The following is an 18,975-nucleotide window of genomic DNA, read 5'->3' on the forward strand; positions in this document are numbered from 1 at the left end:
AGAGAGGTAAGTTGTTTTCGTCCGCTTACCTGTTAGAAGGTGTGGCTAAACGAATTGCGATCAGCGGCGTTGGTGATTGATCGCAAGTGCGAGCGAGACGACAATACGCTGGCACTCGTCGGCAATGGCTAAGAAAGAGTTGTATCAGCCATTGAGCCAAACGTGTAAACAAGATGGCATGGGCGCAACAACTCGGCCAAAGAGAAATAGAGGTAACATCGCACAGCGACTACTAAAAAGCAAGCACGGCTTGTGATGGTTGAAAAAATTAGCACCGACCGTCAATCATTAGCTAGGGAACGGTGGCAACGCAAACAACGCACTCAACGGCGGCCGAAAACTGACGACGGCAATTCGAAAAGTCCAAAAAAAAAAAGATCGGCGCAAGCGTTGAGAGCAATTCTCTTCCTTCTGGGACCCACTTAATCGGTATCGGTGAATTTACAGTGAAGTGTGGACGAACCACGAATTAAAATACAAAACTCCATCAAAGAAAATAACTAATATAGTGATTGTGTTCGGTGTGTGACTTAGTGCGTGATCCAAACATTTTAGCAAATTAATTCTCATCTGAATTATTCAAAGGATTACAAGAAGTAGCGTCACCGGTGCGAACCGGAACACACATTTTTGGAATTATGTAAGTTGTTGAATAAACTTAAAAATTAAATTTGCTGACTGAAAATATAACTAAAATTAGATGCGTAATTTATATACCTAGCGTTTGTTATTAAAACCATATATACTATTAAAATGAATTCAGTTATAAATAAGTCAATGGTAAATTGTAAAAGATTTTATTCCTTCGGTTAGTTACAACTGTGTTTCATATTATAGGGACTGAATACAGAGTGTCAGATATACATATGCTAATTTCTTACTATCTGATATTCGACCTATAATATATATAATTTCACAGTAATTTTTGTCCAAATGGAAGATAAATCAATCAACTTGAAAGACACAAAATCGCAAAATTAATTTTTATTCATGACCTTCGAACTTATAACTATATAAACTGCGTAATACAGTTTATGTTTTAGCTTCGTAGGGGCTGGCAAAAAGAACGTTCAACCAGCTTTACTGCGTACAAAAGTCGCAGTAAATAGGTAAAAATTCATAGCATTCTTAGGGGCAACGTATCGTTTAACACTTTAAAAATAAAATAATAAAACAAAAAGCTCAACATTTTCCACCAAGCTATTTATATAATGTGTTAAAAGGTTATTAGCGAACCCATTAACTGTACCTCTATATGATTACGCCCCAAATAATGACCATATACATTTAATTTCGAATTTGTTTTATATTTAGGTAGAAAAATAGTTAACTACGGAATGTCAGTATAACCGTTGCAGACAAATCAAACATAGATGCCTCCTGAATGGAGGAAGGTCTCCTAACAATGTTGTCGAAAAATCCAGGCAAATAGATATGTGAAAACCCAACATAGTAATTTTACTTTATCAACAGAGTATAAATAGTACCCGTCATTAACATTTGTAAATTATTTTCATGAGCTTGTAAGTTATATGCTGACAGCGATATTTATGGTCATTGTTTTGGGCAGCAATGCAAATTTCTTTATGCAAATTTTCAATTGACAAGCCGACTTAAATAAACGTGTGAAAATCAAACATTAAGCCAAACACTATTCCAAGCTCCAAAATTCACAAAACACAAAATTTGACACCCAAAACTCATTCAACACTTCCCAAATGAAACCAACAAGTGACAATAACTCATCTTAATGATCCTAATAATAACTCTAATAATATAAAACAGCAGCGCCAGCGGCCCACGCGACTCTGTTAGGGGCTGGAGGCGCAGCTGTGGACTGGCCAAATGTTCACACGCAAATTAGGAGGGACATAAGAATTTGCTTGTGCCGACACGACCGCAGGCATTTTAATCGGCTCGACAACAACAATGGCAGAGAGCCACACAGGCCAGTTGAGCTATGTTAACCAATTACGAAGCATGTGAAAATTATCCTATTAAATACAAATCAAAAGAACCAAGGAAATTTCACCCCCGACATGGTAGTTGTCGGGCCCCTGGTCCCTGGCCCCGGGCCCCATTCCCCAAACCCCAACCCCGCACCCGTGGCGTTCAGCTTCCGAGTTTAGTACTTGACAAATGCTTACTAATTAATTACAGTTTGTACAATATTTTAGTATGCGTCTCATAAAGTGCGTTTATCAACGTTGTTGCTCAAGCGAAAAGTGTGCAGAAAACAAAAGTGTGATAATATCTTTAACAGCCACGCCCACCGAACTGTAGAGGAATTGACCTACTGATTCTCTCGCCTTAAGCCGGGCGACCACCTGCATGTGACGGTGCAAAGTGGACGCGTTATACAGCCAGAGGCTAAATTAAATTTTTGGTTTATTTTCCTGTAAAATGAAGTGTGAAATTTAGCGAATCCGTTTAATCGCAACCGATAAGCGCCAAATGTGTGCAACTGCCACTGTTCATGCCACCCGCCAGCAACGTTGAGACTAAACATATCCTTAAAGGATAGGTGCAACTTGTTAAGCATATCAATTCTATCTTAGAGGTGTTATGCACTAATTGCCCTTGCAAACAAATATCTGATGCACATTATGTTTCTATACTTATCCAACAATTCATATTCGAAATGTTTTTGCACAAACTAAGTTTCGTTAAGTTTGAAATATCGATCAAAACAAACTAGTTTTTCATAAATGTGAAAGACAACTTTACAACCGGATGATAAGTTCAAGAAACAGATAGTTGGACAGACAGAAAAGCTTGGCAATATTAATTTCAAGGCGATAAGTACAGCTTGCAGAATGTTTTTACCTTAATGCCACAAAAGTTTCCATAAAATTATGATATATCTATAATTATATAGAAACATATATTTAAACAGCGATTTCGTGAAGGCTAAATAACAAAAAAACGTAGCATAGGAGTATCTAAGCTTTTCTACGCGCATTTGAATCTGCAAACCATCTACAAATATATTTTAAATGGCCAAATAAGATTTGTTCCAAAAATATTTGAACATAAATAATTACTAACACGCAGATTCAAACCTTTTGCTATGGGTAGAGGATGTATACATTTAAACTTTCAAGTATGTGTGTGTGTGTGTGTCTGTGTGTGTATGTATATATGTGCAGAGGGTATACGAAATGGTCTGAGTAAACATCAAAGTCACGAAATCATTCAAAAATCAACATCGCAAAGTAGATGGGGAAAAAGTCCAACCAAAAGCGTCATGGCAGCCATCAAATGTTAAAGTTAAAGTACATAGACAAACACACACACACTCGCACACACACACGCGCGCGCTCACAAACACATATTGTCGTTCACAGACACGTGTTCAGACAGCATACAAAAACGGCTTTTCATTAGGCCCTGAGTTGGAGCGGTGCGAACTGATGTGGAATACAACCCAAATCTCATACATACCTATGTATACTAGCCATATATATGCTAGGGGCTTAACACAAATGCATTAAACAACTATTAATATTAAATTAAATGTTTTAAAATAATGCTGTGTGGTTAAATTTAAACCAGTGAAATAAAGTTGAACACTCTAGAGCTTATACACAATATAAGATTGGTGTCTGCTATATTACACTATGGAAAACCCTCATAAAATGACAATCCCCTTACATGATTCAATCATATTTTTTGGGATTAAAGACCTTCGATTAGAGGCACATTTAGGGCAAATAAAGGTCAAAGACAATTGAAAATATATATAAATTAAAAATAAATCAAAATTAACCCGAATGAAAAACAGTTAAGACAAGCCAGCTTGAGATAAAATTGAGGAACAATGCATTCCTAGCCAAACCCCAAAAGAAAATATATTCCAAAGATCTGAAGTTGGCCCATAAAAATCCTAGCTAAAGAATTCGGGTTGGAGTTCAGATGCTGCCAGTTGCCCTAACGTCGGCATTCCACCTCCAATTACGTAGCTCAATAAAAACAAGCAAAACAATTAATACATTTTGTTAATTTATGATTACAAAACATTGCGAGAAACACTTTCAGTGCCAGACCAGAATTTAGACATCACCAAGCAGATTTTAAGCGCATTTCTTTTTTTCGCCGCCGCGTTTACAATCCGAGTACTGTCCCGGGCCTTAGCCATAAGAACGGAATAGGCAGCGACTCTGGCTGCGAGGCCGGAGTAAACAGAGGTGTTTGTTACTGTTGCCACGGCCATAAATAAAAAGGGTGCCCGCTGTTTATGGCCAGTCAGCATCCACGACTGCGTCCGAGGTTCGAGCTCCGAGACCTGAGCATGAGTCGGAGTCTGAGTTTGAATTGGAGTCTCAGACCTGGGCAAGGCATAGCTAAAGTGTGCAATATAATTAAAAGCCGACAACAGACATGGACCGGCCATTCTTCTGATGCGCCCGGGACAGTGCTGTAAATGTATAAAGTGCTGGGATGAGCCGTCGGTCAGGCAGGCCAACTGTCTTTGATGTAATTCCAATGACACAGCGTCAACAAACGAATAACTCAAATTCTAAAGTTAAAGTTTTAGTATCTGCTTTGAGTACAATCCACAATATTAATATACACAATTAATGATAAATAAATTGTCATTCTGATTATAATAATAACCGGTCAAACGACGGTAAAAGATAATTTTGCTGTTACAGCTCGATAACATAAACATAATCGTAGCTGGGCAACACGTAATAATAATAAATTTCATCTGCAAAAAATATTTAATTATTAAATAATAATAAACGTATGCAAAACAATTGTTAAGTATATTTTTATCGAGGTAATCTGATTTTAGTTATAATTGGTCAAACTATTTAGCTGCATAAAACTTTTTTTTCAAAAAATAAATTCATATATCATCATTAAAACTTCGTTTAACATACAACAAATGTTGTTTTGTATAATAGCAATAATAATTAATCATTCTTATCAAGGCTATGAGTGGTCATTTTTAAAAATTATATCCTAGACATCCGAGACTTTTGACTGATTGCATCGAGTTCATATTGTCTTTGTAACTTTCGGATTTAGATTAAGATCTTGAAAATTTAATCACACATTGAAATATATAAATCAACCAACTCCACTGACTTGTATGAAGTTTTTTTCTAACCAGCATCTGCTCTCGCTTTTTTTTGCAGTTGACATGACCACATCGCATATCCTGTCCGCCGTGGATCCCACAACCGGCCTTAATGGAAATGTGGCAGCCGGTGGTAACGGTGGCGCTGGCGGCGACTCCCCCTCTCCACATCACGCAGCCCACAATGGGCATGGGCACGGACATGGACTGGGTGTTGTCGGTGGTGCTGTTGCATTGGGCTCAGCGGGTGGAGGCGGCGGTCATCGCATTGTCGGCGGCGCTGGCAGTCCCAATGAACTGGATCGCAATCTGCGCGTCTCGCTTGATGACCGAGAGCTGTGGCTACGCTTTCAGAATCTTACCAACGAGATGATCGTCACCAAGAACGGCAGGTGAGTTGTGATCTTACCTGTTGCGCGGCCCTTCTTCTGGCAGTGCAACGTGTTAAATGGAAGTTAACGTGGCCAACAGCGTCGACTTTGGTTTTGCGGTGCATTTTGTTTTCCTATGCAAATTGGCAATGAGTTTTTTGCGCATTTGTTTTTGCTGCAATGATTTTTCATGTGGGGCTGTTTGCACCTTATAATGAAGCGTTAACGTTTCTATAGCTCCGCTTATACAAATGCACATACATAATACAGACATACACACACACACGCATATACTATATGTAGATACTTTTGTTTATAAGTATTTATTTACATGCGAGCGTTCGTGAAAATGACTAAAAAATATTTACCAATCTACCAGAGCATGTATATATTTATATAAACAATATATATATAGTGACATATCCATAGTCGCACCCACCCTTTAACATAACTTAGCACATAAGCATAAGCACAATTATAAACATTTCTAATATTGTAAACAAAGAGCCTGGTGATAACATCGACATTGGTCAAGATCAAACTGTCCCCCTTTGGTAGACATAAACAATTCACCCTAAATATCACGCCACTGTCAATGTTCCCATCAGAGTACTATCCCACGCATAATTGCTGACGCAGCTCAAACTTCACTCAATTTTGACTCAAACTCTCTCAAAGCGAAGTTTGCTAAGCGACCGCAACAGTTAGATAAATCAGTTCTTATTCGGGAAGCAAATCTGAATGTACTCAACAAAAGTAGCCGTTAAGTGAAAATAATAAATTGAAATATATTTTTTTATAGTAACCTAACGTGCAAAACTTAATTGGCGCAGCCGGTAGGATACGTCGGGAAAAATTAAAGATCGCTAAAGGATAATTAATTCCCAGATCTAACGCACAATCGCGACCGAAAGTGTTGTCGGAGTGTAATAAAAATTTTCTCGAATACGTATCCGCACAAGAACCTTCGGGTCATTAGTAGCTTAATAATATTGACCCTTTGGGCAATAAAGCTACTACAGTTAATAACGACTGGCTTTGCATATCGTTTGATCCCTGCAATACGTTATTACTGAGTCTTTTTAAGACACACACACAAAAAAAAAAAAAAACATTTAACCAATAATCCATCACAAACTTTAACCTAAAATAAAAGTGCAAAATCAAAGAACAATAAAGTTCAAACCTACAAACTCAAAACTATTCAAAAAAAAGTGTATTACACCAAGATGACAATGGAATTATCAGAACAACACCTCAACCAGGCCCTTTCACAACTTAGACAGGTGCCAAGCTTTGACGGATCAACGGATCAACTAAACGCCTTCATTAAAAGGATAGATTACATCCTACACCTGTATCCAACCCGAGATGTTAGACAACATAGCATCTTATACGGAGCCATCGAATTGCAAGTCACAGGAGATGCTCAGAGAATATCACAAAGGACAGCAGCCAACACTTGGCAGGAGCTGAGAAACGCATTGATTGAAGAATACAAAGTGCAGACACCATTTGAAGAACTCCTTCGACGCTTATACAACACGAATTACCAAGGAAACGTCCGTAAGTTCATCGAGGAGCTCGAGAATAAATCTTTTGTTATATTAAATAAGTTAGCACTAGAAAATATACCTAGCAATACAACCCTTTATACAAATGCTATGAATAACACAATCAAAGATGTTATTACAAAAAAATTACCAGATAGGCTTTTCATGATGTTAGCCAGACACGACATTACGTCGACACAAAAACTAAAGCAAGTAGCTCAAAGAGAGGGATTATATGAAAATAGCTTTACTGAAAAACCTAAAAATAATAATGTTCAGGGAAATCCAAATAACAATCGTAGGAACATGGGAAATTATCAGCAAAATGCTAACCCAACCACCATTTCAAGTGGTTATTCCAACACAAATCAGAGTTATCACGCACAAAATAAACAGCACAATAAGTCCGAAGACAATCAGAAAGCTCACCACGAGTTCCAACAGAAATTAAGTCAAGGTAGATACCAAAATCCCTTAAACTACCAAAATCAGTCCCATTCACGCTTGAATGCACCAAACCCTCCGACTAAACGTCAAAGAGATAGTAACAGTGGGCAGATGAAAATGGATACATCCGAAAATTTTCATCAGCAAGCCTCGGAACAAACAGAAGAAATCCATTCATAAAATTGATTATGAATGACGAAGTTCTAAAATGTGTCATCGACACAGGTTCAACCATTAATCTAATGAAAACTAACCGCTTAAATTTTCCAGTTTACAACGAAACATTAAAGGTTCACACCATAAATGGTGTTATTGAATTAAAACAAAGTATACGATTAGGAGCAAGCAAAATTTGTCCGAGCAAACAAAAATTCTATATTCACGACTTCTCAGAGCATTATGATGTTCTGATTGGGAGAGAATACCTTGAGGCATGTCAAGCAAAAATAGACTATGCACAAGGATCCGTAACCTTAGGAGAATTTAACTTTTGTTTTAGATATAACGACGAAGAGGTCGAAGAGGACATGACCGCACAAGAGTGCCTTGATCCACCCTCAACAGAGGACAGACCATTTAACTTCGCTATAAATAATGAATTAATAGAAAACAATGAGTTTAGGCTAGAGCACCTAAACTCAGAAGAAAAAGAAAAAATAAAAAAAGTTTTACATGAATTTCGTGATATCCAGTACCATGAAGGTGACAATTTGACTTTCACTAGTACAATTAAACACAAAATTCTAACAAAACATGAGGACCCAATTTACAAGCGTCCATACAAATATCCTCAAATATACGATGAGGAAGTAAATAAACAAATAAGCGATATGATAAAACAAAATATCATACGTAAATCCAAATCCCCTTACTGCTCACCAGTAATAATCGTTCCAAAGAAAAACGATGCATCTGGAAAGCAAAAATTCCGGTTAGTCATAGATTACCGCAATCTCAATGAACTAACTATTAATGATAAATACCCTATCCCGATCATGGATGAAATATTAGACAAACTTGGAAAATGTCAATATTTCACAACCATTGATCTAGCCAAAGGCTTTCACCAAATCCAAATGGATCCTGGTTCAATACCCAAGACCGCATTTTCGACTAAACATGGCCATTACGAGTACACTCGCATGCCATTTGGTCTTAAGAATGCACCTGCAACGTTCCAACGTTGTATGAACAATCTCTTAGAAGATTTAATTTTTAAGGATTGTCTGGTCTACTTAGACGACATTATTATTTTTTCCACTTCATTGGAGGAACACATTTTGTCGCTACAAAAGGTATTTAAGAAGCTTAGAGAAGCTAACTTAAAACTACAGTTGGATAAATGCGAGTTTATGAGAAAAGAAACTGAATTTCTCGGTCACATCATCACAACTGAGGGTATAAAACCAAATCCCAACAAGATACAAGCAATTGTCAAATTCCCAATTCCAAAAACCCCAAAAGAAATTAAATCATTTCTAGGATTATGTGGTTTCTATAGGAAATTTATACCAAATTTCGCTAATATAGTAAAACCATTAACACTTAAATTAAAAAAGGGAGCAAAAATCAATATAAAAGACAGAGACTACGAACTAGCGTTTGAAAAGCTAAAAGTACTCATAACATCCGACCCAATTTTAATATACCCTAACTTCGAAAAACCATTTTCATTAACTACAGACGCGAGTAATATGGCAATAGGGGCCGTCCTTTCGCAAGAGCATAAGCCTATATGCTATGCAAGTAGAACTCTCAACGAGCATGAGTTAAATTATTCAACGATTGAAAAAGAATTATTAGCAATCGTTTGGGCCACTAAATACTTTAGGTCCTATCTCTTTGGTCGACAATTTCAAATCCTTAGTGATCACAGACCACTCGTCTGGTTAAATAATATGAAAGAACCTAACATGAAATTACAAAGGTGGAAGATCAAGCTAAATGAGTTTGATTTCCAAATTAAATACGTCCCAGGAAAAGAAAATTATGTGGCAGATGCTCTGTCCAGAATTCAATTAAACGAAAACTTCTTAGGCGAAGATACAATTAGCACAAGAGCAACAATACATAGTGCTCAAGAAGACAACAGTAACCATTTACAAATCACAGAAAGACCACTTAATTATTATAATCGACAAATAGAATTTGAAAAAGGAACCGAGAACGAAACAAAAGTTACGAATTACTTTCACAAAACCAACATAAAAATTACGTACAAAGACATGACTAATACGCATGCCAAAGAATTAATAACAGAATACTTATGCACAAAGAAAAGTGTGCTATACTTCCACAACGAAGCAGATTTTCCAATTTTTCAAGAAGCCTACTTAGAAATAATAAGTCCAAATAATTCAACAAAGGCAATGAAAACTAGTACAAAATTAATAGACCTTCAAACATACGCAGAATTCAAAGAATTAATATTAAAAAAGCACAAAGAATTATTACATCCAGGAATTGAAAAAACTATTAATTGGTTCAAAGCAACCCACTATTTCCCAGATTATCAAAATTTAATTCAAAATCTAATAAATGAATGTGAGATTTGCAACATCGCAAAAACAGAACACAGAGATACAAAATTAACTTTCGAAATAACTCCGGAAATCGCTAATATCCGAGAAAAATATGTAATGGATTTTTACATAGTAGGAGATAAACAATTTTTATCTTGCATTGATATCTATTCAAAATTTGCATCATTAATAGAAATAAAAAGTAGAGACTGGCTAGAAACCAAACGAGCTATATTACAAGTGTTCAACCAAATGGGTAAACCCATCGAAATAAAGGCAGACAAAGACTCAGCTTTTATGTGCACAGCTTTACAATTATGGCTAAAATCAGAAGCAGTAAATATTAATATAACCACTAGTAAAAATGGTATATCCGACGTAGAACGATTTCATAAGACAGTTAACGAAAAACTAAGAATCATTAACAGCGACTCAGACGTCGAAAATAAACTTACAAAATTTGAAACTATACTCTACACGTACAATCATAAAACAAAGCACAAAACGACTAACAGAACACCAGCGGACATATTCATATATGCAGGTACACCAGAGTATGACACTCAAGCTAATAAAGAAAAACTAATAAATAATCTCAACAAAAAACGAACAAATTATGAAATTGACACTAGATACAAACACTCACCGTTAGTTAAATCAAAGACGACAACCCCGTTCAAGAAAACAGGAGAACTAAGACAAATCGACGACAAACATTTTGAGGAAACTAACAGAGGCAGGAAAATAACACATTACAAAACCAAATTCAAAAAGAAAAAGAAGACTAATCAAAGCAAATATAACAATTACAGGTCAACAACAGACAGCGATCAAAACATACAAGCACCAGCTTAAATTAATTATTATAATATTACTATCAATAACTGTAAACTATATAAATGCACAGAGTATTGAAATTAATCCTATCAAAGCCCATAACGGATATCTCATATTTAAAACAGGAACCATAGACATTCCGACAGATTACGAATTCCACTGTTTAACGGTTAATATAACAAAAACCGAAGAAACTTTTAACAATTTAATTGAACAAAGTAAAGAATTCAATAACCTTATACAAATCGAATACCTAGTAGAAAAATTAAACAGAGAAATAAACGGCTTAAAAATAGCCAAACGCAGCAAAAGAGGTTTAGTTAACATAGTAGGAACAGCATATAAATACTTATTTGGAACATTAGATCAAGAAGACAAAGCAGAAATTGAACAAAAAATAAGCAACTTAGCAGAAAACAGCGTCCAGGTTAACGAATTAAATTATATAATAGAAGCTATAAACAAAGGAATAGAAATCATGAACGAACTAGATCAAGAGAAACAAAAAGGAAAGAAATTAGATATCCTTATATTTAACTTACAACACTTTACAGAATATATAGAAGACATTGAGATGGGAATGCAGCTCACAAGATTAGGAATTTTTAACCCAAAATTACTAAAACATGACTATTTGTTGCATGTTAATTCTGAGAAATTGTTGAATACAAAAACTTCCACTTGGTTTAAATCAGATACAAACGAAATACTGATAATATCCCATATTCCTCGAGAAATAATAAAAAGCCCGGTATTCGAAATAATTCCATACCCGGATGAAAATAATAATATTTTGACAGAAATAGCTCATGAAAAATATTTTACCCAAGATAAAAAAGTTTATAGCAGAGAAACAAAAAAATTAATTAATAATGAATGTTTAACAGGAATTTTAAACCAAATAACATCAGAATGTAGTTATACTAAAATTTTGCAAAATTTTCAAATCAACTACATAGAACCAAATATAATTTTAACTTGGAATTTACCAAAAACTATATTAAACCATAATTGTATAAATAACGAAATAACAATAGAAGGAAACAATATAATAAAAATCTTTAATTGTTCATTGCAAATTAATGAAATTTCAATTTCAAACAATATGTTAGATTATACTCAAAGCATTTACGTAAGCAATGATGTTATAAAATTAGAACCACTTTCGTTTGTACAAACGAAACAAATTATAAATGCACATACAAAATTTAACAATGTATTCCAGATAATTACAATAACCATATTTGTAATCATATTAATAAGTTTAACACTGTATTTGACATATAAGTTCAAAAGCATACCTAAGAAATTAATTATAAAATATAAAAAACCCAAAGTAGAAGAAACACCTACAATAATAGGAGATATACCAATTGTAAAAGAAGAAAATGTTACACTATATCCAAACTTAAACACCTGAGGACAGGCACTTTTCTAATGGTTGGGGGAGTGACATATCCATAGTCGCACCCACCCTTTAACATAACTTAGCACATAAGCATAAGCACAATTATAAACATTTCTAATATTGTAAACAAAGAGCCTGGTGATAACATCGACATTGGTCAAGATCAAACTGTCCCCCTTTGGTAGACATAAACAATTCACCCTAAATATCACGCCACTGTCAATGTTCCCATCAGAGTACTATCCCACGCATAATTGCTGACGCAGCTCAAACTTCACTCAATTTTGACTCAAACTCTCTCAAAGCGAAGTTTGCTAAGCGACCGCAACAGTTAGATAAATCAGTTCTTATTCGGGAAGCAAATCTGAATGTACTCAACAAAAGTAGCCGTTAAGTGAAAATAATAAATTGAAATATATTTTTTTATAGTAACCTAACGTGCAAAACTTAATTATATATATATATATATATATATATATATATATATATATATAAATATAGGTAGACATATGCCTGTGTGTGTGTGTGTGTCCGCGTCTGTTCGTATGCAAAACGCGCTTAGAACTTGGACTCAACCGCCCCGGTCTCTGGTCTCCGGTCCCGAACAGGTGCTAATTAACGCGGCCCGGCAACAGCCGCCATCTTGTACTAATTGTTGTGGAACAGTGCGCGGATGGCGCGTTTCAATATTTGTCCGAAACTGACACCGGCACCGACACAGAGGCCGACGGGGCGATGAAGCCAGAGATGCAAGCCCGTCCAAATGGAGGCAGTACAGGTATCCATAGAACCACGCCGCAACGGCGAAATGATGAAATGAAAAAACTCTGGCATTCAAGTGTCTATTTGTCGAATAGAATATTCATTGCGTACAAATGCAATATAACTGTGAAGCGCACCCGTTTTAATTGCGATCCTCTACATTGTTTTGCAGGAGAATGTTTCCGGTTGTGAAAATCAGCGCCTCCGGCTTGGATCCGGCTGCCATGTATACGGTTTTACTGGAATTCGTGCAGGTCGACACCCATCGCTGGAAGTACGTCAATGGCGAATGGGTATGTGCATGAAACTATTTGAAAAACATCTCAGCAAAACAAAACGCCTTTAAGCTAGGCACCTCGTTTATAAAGTAATAAGTGCCTTGATAATAATTACTACATAATTATATAAAGCCCGAAGGCATGGGCCATGGACCGTGTGCCTAGTCCATTGTGTTTTTCTTTTCACTTTTCCAGCCAGTTCTCGCCCGCGGTAAAATTAAAAGTTACCTTAAGCCTCATTTTTAAAATGAGCTTGATGTCGATGGAAGCAAAACAAAAGGCTTCAATATGCAAAATCATTCCTTTACAAAATCAGTGGGAAACACACTAATTAATTTGTGTTGAAGATTTTATAAAATAATTTTAAAGTTTTATGCAGGAGTGGTCCGTAAATATATTCCTTCTTGTGTAATCTAGATTATTTCAGCAATTTAAGGCCAATGGAATACAAACATTATTGTTCACCCACACAACCTCCATTTGCACCTACGGATTAGGCTGTGCGTTAATCACCAATCAGCTATTAGGGACAAACAGCTTACGCGACAGAATAAGTTATTCAATCATGTAGAATCAATAGCATCACAAGTGTTGCGTTTCAATTTGATTACTGGTCAATCGTGATATACACATTATATATTCGACTCTATTTAATTTCCCTCAATTTTATCAGTTTAAACAACATTGTCTTTTTTCTAAACAGGTACCCGGTGGAAAGGCGGAGGTCCCACCCTCGAATCCCATATATGTACATCCCGAGTCACCTAATTTCGGAGCCCATTGGATGAAGGAGCCGATTTCCTTTGCCAAAGTCAAGTTGACAAACAAAACCAACGGCAACGGACAGGTAAGTCAACGATGCATTTTTTGGACTTCGTAATGCTGACTTTCTGTTACTTCTTTTGTTACAGATAATGCTGAACTCATTGCACAAGTACGAGCCCCGGGTTCACCTGGTTCGAGTGGGCTCCGAGCAGCGTCACGTGGTCACCTACCCGTTTCCAGAGACTCAGTTCATTGCGGTGACTGCATACCAAAACGAGGAGGTCACTTCACTAAAAATCAAGTACAATCCGTTCGCGAAGGCCTTTCTAGATGCTAAGGAGCGTCCAGACACGCTCTACCCGCACGACACCCACTACGGATGGCTTATACCTCCGCCCACCCACTACGCGAGTGCTGCTGCAGTTCAAGCACCGCCACCACCGCTTCCCATGGCACAGACGCATGCCCTAGTGGCAACTTCTTCAGCCGCCTCCTCGGCTTCCGTGTCGGCCAGCTGCGATCGCTATGGTCGCGCTCTGTCCACACGCAGCTCAGCGCCAAATCGCACGACGCCCTACAGTAGGCCTCGCGTTGTCTCGGGCTCCGGTTCCAATGGCAGCGCGGGCAATGCCTCCTCTTCCTCGCCGCAGCCTCCGTCTGCGCCTCAGACACCAACCAGTCTGCAATCGTCAATCGGCTCGGTCAGCACCAGCACCGGTACAAACACAAGCGCCAATGTTGGTAGCAGTGGAGCCAGTGGCTGTTTCACCAGTTCCTACTCGCAGTCGGGCTTTGTGCCAGTGGAAGCAAGCTCAACAGCATCGGTATTCTCATATCCTAGTAGCTGGCAGGGCAACAGCAATTACTGGAGTCCGACGAGTGTGCCCGGTCCCATGCCCATGAACGTGTGCAGCAGCCGCAACATATGTATGTGCTTCGCATTCAAATCGATATTACCTTCACCACTTATATCGTTAATCATTGGCCATTTTAGCAACGCATAATTCACCCTCGCCCACGAATGGTTCGCCAAGCTACACGACACCATCGCCTGGCTATACTATACACCACCTGACGCCGCATAGCCACCAGTACAACATGGCCCAGACGGATCTCTATGCGAGTGGAGCGGCTTCGTCGAACTCTCCGCAAACCTATGGAGCACCCACACACCAGGTGTATCATCCGACACCAACCTCTCCCACCCACCAGCTGTACACAAACGTGCTAAACGCGCCCTCTGCGCTGAGCTATCCGGCTAGCGGCTGGCACAACAGCTCCGGCGCCGAGTACGGACTCTACCAAAACGCGGCTGCGGCCTATTACCAGCCGGAGTATATACCACTAGAGATAGGGTAAGTGATTGGGCAGCCAGTTGAACCGCGAACTCTACACCTATATCGCTAAAGTAGCTATCAATGATTCCACTCTCGAATCGCGATACATGTTACAGCTATGCCACCCATCCGCTGGAGCCCGTAGACGTTACGAAGACGCTTGATGAAGCACAGTCCGCCATGTACAAGCCAACCGAAGAGCAGAGCTCCGTCATCACTCTGGAGTGCGCCAGTGCCAGTGCCAGTCTGAAAACCGCCCACAATCACAACGACATCAAGCTAGAATCCCTAGAGCACAACATGGATCGGAACGCTGTTCCAACCGCAACTGTGCCCAGCGCTGTGCCTACGGGAATGCCCACATCCGTGGTCACCGCTGTAAGTGCTGACACTTGGACACCGCTTACACCACCTCAAAGCACTCTGCAGTGATGGTCAGCTACTTAGTTAAAAGAACAAAATAAAAAACAAATTAAAGAACATACAGCCATCGCACCGCCCCAGCCTTTAGACGCATGTCTCCTAAGTTAATTGGATGAATCGAATAATTGAGTTACATTTTAAGACCTTCACTAGTACCACAGCATGCAAAGTACACTGTAGCAAATATTTTCCTAAACTATTATATATATATATACATATACATACTTATAAAGTGGCTTTCTATAAAGTTTCTATTGTATTACATTAAAATATGCCTGCTATTATCAAAGTCTATAATTAAATTCAAGCACATCATCTAGAATTCGTTAAATAAACGTCGAATTTCCATACGATCCGCTGATTGTTCTATAACGAAACTAGCCTTAAGCGGAAAACTCTTATCAGAGTGCCTCCTAACTAAAGAAAGTTATTCTCTATATATAAGACTGTTAGTGCTGATCAACCCACCAAATAGCGGAGTTCCTCATTTGTTTACTATTCAATCAAATTCTAAATCATTTTCAAAGATCTCTGTGAGAACTCATTTGAGACGTGTTTTACATAATCCACCAGTCCTTGGATAGAAGTACTGATCAAATGTTGATTTGTTTCGGCTTTAAGCTTCACAACATGGAATTAAAGGGGCAAATGGGTTTAGTACACCTTTTATTTCTTAATTCGATGGATTTCAAACTCATTTTGTCATTTCTAAGTAGTACTAACTTAAGTATTCAAGTCAAGTCAAGATAGTTCGGGCAGATTTCATACCGGGAAATACTAACCATGGGGAGAAATGAGAGAGAGAGAGAGATTACTAATCATATATGTATGATGATGACAACAGATATTTTGTTGGTCCTTCTGGTGAACAATACCCTTAAGCACGTTGGTATTCATTTTCGTTACGAAACCAAAGCAGAAATAAAGTTTGCTCGTGGTTAATGAAACTAAACGAATTGCTTAAATCAAAGGAGCGTTCAATTTTCCACAGAACTTGTTCGCAACTACTTTGGGGCACTCACGTTGAAACAATAGAGCCCTCAAACGCATTGAGACCTGCATGGGAGCAGCCACAGAATGTTATCCGGGCCACAATCTGCTTGCCTGAGTACCAGAAATCCATGAAGCCATGAACACAAAATGCACCACAAAGAGACGTGATAATAATGAGTTGAATTGCATGTACATACACACGGCATTGTAAACAGGGCACTAGAAAGTTGAAAGTTGAAAGTAACGTCCACTGAATGTGCCACCATTACAAATGTTCCAGCTGTCAGTGAATAGCTGGACGCAACAGCATACACCCACAGACACCCACAGCTCCCCTGTGACTGGAGTGCAATTAAAAATACATGCCAGAATCATTTACGAAGGAATGCGCCTCGGAAAGGCGTAACAGTACGCCTGTTAATGGGAGAAATGCGAGCACGATAGTGGCCATGGGCAGCAACAGCTGGTGTTAGCACTTACCTGGTAGTCCATTGAATTGCCGTAGCCCATGTGATTGCAGGAGCATGAGCAATGCTTGATATGATGTTCCAGCTCATCTTCAATGGTGGCGCCGGCTAGCGTCACCTTATGCCCATAGCAGGCAACGCTCAAATCCTGATGATATTTGACTTGCTTACGTCCCAATCCGTGCTCCCAATCGCCTTCTCGTTCCCGTGGCAGATAACGAGCTTCGGCTGTTTGACTCTCAGCCAGCTGATTTGTGGCGGCTGTCATGCCCATCATGGCCAGCGGCTGACCAATAATCTGTTGCTGTTGTTGCTGTTGCTGATAGTCAACAGCACCATCCCCCGTAGCGGCCGCCTCCAGGGAAGTGGACTTTAATATGCGCTTGCCGCCTGTGGATTGCATTGGCCGATTGCGGCTGGGGCTCGGGCCAGGACTGTGACTCTCTTGCGCTGTTAATGTTAAGTTAGCACCACGTAAGAGCGAGTGCTCAAAGCTTTTGGGCCTGTGAAAAGCTTCGTAAGCAACAGTTTCGGCATTGACATCGTCCTCGCCAACGCCGTGGGCCTGATAGCGCCTGCCTGGCCCACCAGTTGCTGCTGCTGCCGCTGCTGAGGCAGTCACAGTCACAGCCGAGCTGGCTGCGGTTAACATTAGGCTAAGACGCAGCAGCTCATTGGAGTCCGCTGGCGGCAACGGCACACTGCACGAGCCCGTCTCTGTGGCGCTGTCGGCTGCTTCAGATTCCAGTGTCTCCACATTAGGTTCGTCCGAGGTGGTGGACTCCAGTTCGCTCGGCTGCTGTTCTTGCTGCTGCAATCGCGCCCGCTGACCAATAATTGAGGCGGCCGTAGAGTTGGCGCCGTACTTCCAATATGTTTTGTTGGTGCCCATTATACGCTGCAACTGCGGCGGCGTCGACGCCTGCGTTGCATGACTCTGACGCTTCTGACGCTCCAACTGTTGCAGCGTCTTGAAGGTTTTACGTACCGGTTGCGTGTGATGCAGCGTGGCACAGCGCCGCATTGGCGGTGGAGTATACACGGGTGAGACACTGTAGCTATGAGAGTGGCGGGACGGTGACAGCGATCCGCTAGATTTGGCACCCACAAGACGTGCCTTGAGTTTCTTGCCAAAACCGACACCGCCACCGCCGCCGATGCCGCCAACGCTACCAGCTCGCGGTGACAGGGAGTGCGCTGAAAGGGAGAGCGCGCGGGAAAACTTTAAGCGGGCGCTGCTGGCCACACTGCCTGGCGAATGACGTTTGGTGGCTATCAGCTGGCATTCATCGATGGTGGGCAACTTGAGAAGATGTGGATGCAGTTGCGCATAGGTCAGGGCTGGCTTAGCATTCGCATTGGCCAAGCTAATGCTGCCATTTTCAGGACCACCTGTTGGAAGGGGCGCCTCAAAGAGATTCCTCTGGCTGAGTGCCAGAAACTCCTTTTGCTCCTCTTCCTCGAGCGCTTTCAGCGCACACAGATCCCATTCGCCAGATGTCATTTCCTGCTAAAGACTATCCTTAATTTCGCAATTTTACACTCACATCTCTGGGCACGCGTCTGCCGAGCGCGTCACAAACTGCGTAAACGTCAGCAAGCACACGGGGCTATTGGCGCACTGAACACTGTCAGCACGCAGCACCGTTACTTTATAACGGCCACACGAGCAACAAATGCCTTCCACAATGTGGAACGTAAGTGACCTAGCTTAACATTTGCGTCA

At 39.6% G+C, this 18,975-nt stretch overlaps 2 protein-coding genes across 4 annotated transcripts in view; one reads left to right on the forward strand and one right to left on the reverse strand.

The window, feature by feature from the left end:
- The window catches only part of LOC6622263 (uncharacterized), a 95,365-nt gene extending 76,508 nt beyond the window's left edge, over positions 1-18,857 (reverse strand). For both annotated transcript variants that reach the window (XR_011416405.1, XM_032434479.2), the window contains exon 1: positions 17,263-18,857. Coding sequence is in view for 1 of the 2 variants with exons in the window: in XM_032434479.2 (XP_032290370.1) it covers positions 17,263-18,753 (1,491 nt within the window). In the remaining variant the exon portion in view is untranslated. The remainder of the gene's footprint in view (positions 1-17,262) is intronic.
- byn (T-domain transcriptional activator brachyenteron) lies at positions 162-16,091 on the forward strand. 2 transcript variants are annotated; one of them, XM_015175932.3, is made up of 7 exons: positions 162-640; positions 5,145-5,478; positions 13,159-13,279; positions 13,968-14,111; positions 14,176-14,956; positions 15,024-15,384; positions 15,442-15,626. In XM_015175932.3, exons 2-7 carry the CDS (start codon positions 5,150-5,152, stop codon positions 15,449-15,451), a joined length of 1,746 nt encoding a protein of 581 aa, XP_015031418.1. In that variant the 5' UTR covers positions 162-640; positions 5,145-5,149; the 3' UTR covers positions 15,452-15,626. The 2 variants fall into 2 exon arrangements, with proteins under 2 accessions (XP_015031418.1, XP_002047913.1); XM_002047877.4 differs by having other exon boundaries at positions 176-640; positions 15,483-16,091.
- Positions 18,858-18,975: the final 118 nt, after the last annotated feature.

The sequence above is a fragment of the Drosophila virilis genome, chromosome 3, assembly GCF_030788295.1.
Source record: "Drosophila virilis strain 15010-1051.87 chromosome 3, Dvir_AGI_RSII-ME, whole genome shotgun sequence".
Taxonomy (NCBI): domain Eukaryota; kingdom Metazoa; phylum Arthropoda; class Insecta; order Diptera; family Drosophilidae; genus Drosophila; species Drosophila virilis.

Excerpts from the sequence above, each read along its gene's own strand:
- byn (XM_002047877.4), top strand. The coding sequence starts at position 5,150 with ATGACCACATCGCATATCCTGTCCGCCGTGGATCCCACAACCGGCCTT. Across the intron at positions 5,479-13,158 it reads ATCGTCACCAAGAACGGCAG|GAGAATGTTTCCGGTTGTGA; the intron begins GTGAGTTGTGAT and ends ATTGTTTTGCAG. Across the intron at positions 15,385-15,482 it reads TATATACCACTAGAGATAGG|CTATGCCACCCATCCGCTGG; the intron begins GTAAGTGATTGG and ends TACATGTTACAG.